Raw genomic sequence first — 3,559 nt, forward strand, 5'->3', positions numbered from 1 at the left:
TCGTCGACTGGGAGGAGAAAAGCGAAAGATAAAACCTTGCCCAGAAAGCTTCCCGGCATTCCTAGAGATTCCAGTACTTTTTTTAACATACTCAACTAGTAACTAAAAAACTCTCTCTGAAGTTCTGAACTTGCTCAGTCGATGTAAAAAGAAACGTTGAAAGATGAAAAGAAATAAAGTTAAAATAAAGAACGTATTTACCATCATTACCATGATTTATAAATTATTGATTTCCTGTCTTTGTCATGTTACCTGACTATGTGTAACTGTGGTAGTGCATGTCTGTCTGTCGTGAATGAAATTGGAATAGGAATGTGATGCGTTTCTTAGCTCAAGTAAGAATAAATTTTCTGATTTAAAAATGTAATCGAATGTTAATTGTGTGACGATTTCTTAACACTGATAGGGTCTTGATACTGGTGCTGAGTGCTGAATGCTGGATGAATGAATATAGTCAGTTGCATCCAAGGTTATGAAAATTTTTATCAAAATTATTGCCTATGCTTAAAAAGTCAGCTCTGCGCCAAGCCTAAAATAGCTCCCGTAAAAAAATTACGAGCAGCCCTTTTTTTGCATACAAAATCAAAAAAAGAGCTCTGCGTAAAAAAAAAAGTAATTTTTAGCTGGCGCCACAATATATACTTAGTTAGGCAATGCTGTTACTTACTACGTGTGGCGTTGCTGTTTCGTGAGTGCGTCGTTACCTTTTTCTACGCGCTCAGTTGTTCTCTCCCTCCGAGAACCGGAAGACGTCCAACGGGTTGTAAAACCTATTCGTGAATACCGCCATCGATTATCAAGCAATTAACGAACTGTTAATTGACGCGATTTAGAAAACTAACCGTCGTCTGGCTTGGCGTCTGTTGCCAGTTAGGTGACTCTCAAAGAAGGCTCCGCCTTGATGAGAATTTCTGCGCAAGCACGGTGGATTGGGTCGAATTGTTGCCGCGGTTGAGAAGCCGCTGCGACAATGTCTCCTGGTCAAGAACGATCCGTGTGCGAGCAATACCATGTTTGTTTCGGCCATGTCTGTTAATGAGAGGAGGAATATATGTCCATGCTATTGGCCATGTTTGTTTACAATCAGAATTATGGACCGTGTGTCCGCCATGTTTGTTTACAGCAGGTATCTATTAAAAACCTTGCATCAGCCATTTTTGATTTACGGTGGCATAACTGCTAACTACGTGTCCGCCATGTTTGTGTCATGCAGGGCGGTAACTATAACTACGTGTCGCCTATGTTTGGTGCATGAGGGTCCAGGTAGACTATAAATACGTGTCCGCCATGTTTGTGGTATGAGGGGGGTACTATAAACTACGTGTCCGCCATGTTTGTGTATGAGGGTGTCGGTAACTATAACTAACGTGTCCGCCATGTTTGTGTGATGAGGGGTAACTATAACTACGTGTCCGCCGCCATGTTTGGTGTATGAGGGGGTAACTATAACTACGTGTCGCCATGTTTGTGTATTGAGGGTACTATAAACTACTGTGTCCGCCATGTTTGTGTATGAGGGGTAACTGAGTAACCGATTTGTTGCGATGTGCGTACTGTTCTTGTTCTCCGGTTTATACGAATAAACGATAAACCACACTCCTGTTTTTCTCCATCGCTTTTTTTTCCTCGGTGCCACACGAATTTGCGCAGCTGCCCCTCTTGCTTTGGCGTGCGACTTTTACGTTTCTCGTTCTCATGTTTTTAGCGAAGGGTCGCACGAACCTGGATCGGCGTGAACAGTTCACCCTGGCTGAGGGCGTCGCGCAGAGCTTCTCCTCTACCCCTGGTTCCTCATCCAAGTTAGTTTCCTCTCCACCATAATATCCTCCTCCCTGGGCTTGTCCTCCTCTACCCAGTTCCTTCTTCATCATTTCTACAACATTAATTCAACGTTACATTATTAACAATTATAAACACCGAAATTATGATAACAATTTTCTCGTTATTAACCCCTGATGTTACTTGTCTTACATCTCATGTGCCTCAGGTCTCGCCTATCTTGTTTCCTGTCTCACACCTCATGGCGCGTGTCTAGTGGTTCACACATCTCACTTCTCACATATTGTGTCTCACACCTCATGCCTCGTGTCTCATTCCTTGCGTCTCGTCTCTAGCAGTTTCACATGTCTCGTATCTCGTGTCTCACACCTCGTGCCTGATCTCTAGCAGTTTCACATGTCTCACCTCGTGTCTCACACCTCACACCTAGTGTCTCACACCTCACCCACCTCTGCCTCATCTCTAGCAGTTTCACATGTCTCACATCTCGTGTCTCACACCTCGTGCCTGATCTCTAGCAGTTTCACATGTCTCACATCTCGTGTCTCACACCTCATGTCTCATCTCTAGCAGTTTCACATGTATCACATCTCGTCTCACACCTCATGTCTCATCTCTAGCAGTTTCACATGTATCACATCTCGTGTCTCACAACCTCATGTCTCATGTCTTAGCGCGGTTCGTGTGTCTCATTATCTCGCATCTCACACCTCATGTCTCATGCCTCGCGTATCATGTCTAGCAGTTAGCGCGTCTCACCTCGCGTCTCGTATCTCGCAGGTTGTGGCACGGTCCGGCCGCACACGATCCCGGCGCGCACCATCCCGCAGCGAACCTCGCCCTCCACCGGCGCCACCTGCCAACCCACCCGCGTCTCCGACCAAGTCCGCGAGTCCCTCGTCGTCGATGACGACCACCCGCACGTCCGTCGCCGGCGTGCGTCTCTGCGAGGTCAGGGGTCAAGGCCATGGCGAGGTCGTCGGTGCACTCGACCCGCGGTTCACCGCGAGCAGGATCCGGCGCCGAAAGGATCGGCGAGGAAATCCCTGCGTGGAAAAGCCGAAGCCGTAGATGGCGCCACCGGGAACCGGACCGGGGAGAGCGCCATCTAGTGAGCATCTGCGTGGAGAAGACTGGTGCTGTGAGATGCAAGATGGCGGCTCGAGTTGGCGGGAGTGCAGACGTTCACTTTGTGCCTAACACTGCCGACGTTAATGGTCGATAATTATCATTAACTGCAGTTGAAAATATCATTGCAGTCCTCTACCCAGTCGTGCGTCTGTTCTTCAATCCAGTCGTGCGCATAGCCATGACTCCAGTCATTCGCCCAGTCTTCACTCCAGTCACGAATCCAGTCGTGACTGGAGTCGTCACTCTGGCCATCCACCCAGGCTTAAATCTCTCCACTCCAGTCATAAATCCAGCACATCCGCCCAAAACTTGTTACAAGTTTACAACATTTCGCGCTTGACTGGTTGAATGCAACCTAGTTAGAGGGTGAGGTGTAGCACAGTGATGGAAGATAGAGAATATGTTAAAAGGGTATGATATTAGGTAATGTTATTTACCCAAAATAAAACAAGATACCTTCCAATCATGTTGCCTTCGAGTGATGTTCACTCCGCGTGACGGCATAAAAGTTCGTAGTTTGTTTAATTTCGGTTTTGATACAGTTTAACCGTTCGTTCTTCTGTTTGTTATATTTAGATTAAGAGTTTGTTTGTTTTGTTTGTTTGTGTTTGTTTATTTTGTGGAAAGTTCGAGTGCTCTGTGACTTATG

At 46.4% G+C, this 3,559-nt stretch overlaps 1 protein-coding gene across 1 annotated transcript in view; it reads left to right on the forward strand.

Annotated features, from left to right (window-relative positions):
- The window catches only part of LOC106809510 (microtubule-actin cross-linking factor 1-like), a 44,543-nt gene that overhangs the window by 37,969 nt on the left and 3,015 nt on the right, over nucleotides 1-3,559 (forward strand). The window contains exons 23-25 of the mRNA XM_014812603.1: nucleotides 921-999; nucleotides 1,703-1,800; nucleotides 2,560-2,673. Coding sequence (XP_014668089.1) covers nucleotides 921-999; nucleotides 1,703-1,800; nucleotides 2,560-2,673 — 291 coding nt within the window. The remainder of the gene's footprint in view (nucleotides 1-920; nucleotides 1,000-1,702; nucleotides 1,801-2,559; nucleotides 2,674-3,559) is intronic.

Source organism: Priapulus caudatus, unplaced genomic scaffold, assembly GCF_000485595.1.
Source record: "Priapulus caudatus unplaced genomic scaffold, Priapulus_caudatus-5.0.1 Scaffold360, whole genome shotgun sequence".
NCBI classification, from domain to species: Eukaryota; Metazoa; Priapulida; class Priapulimorpha; order Priapulimorphida; family Priapulidae; genus Priapulus; species Priapulus caudatus.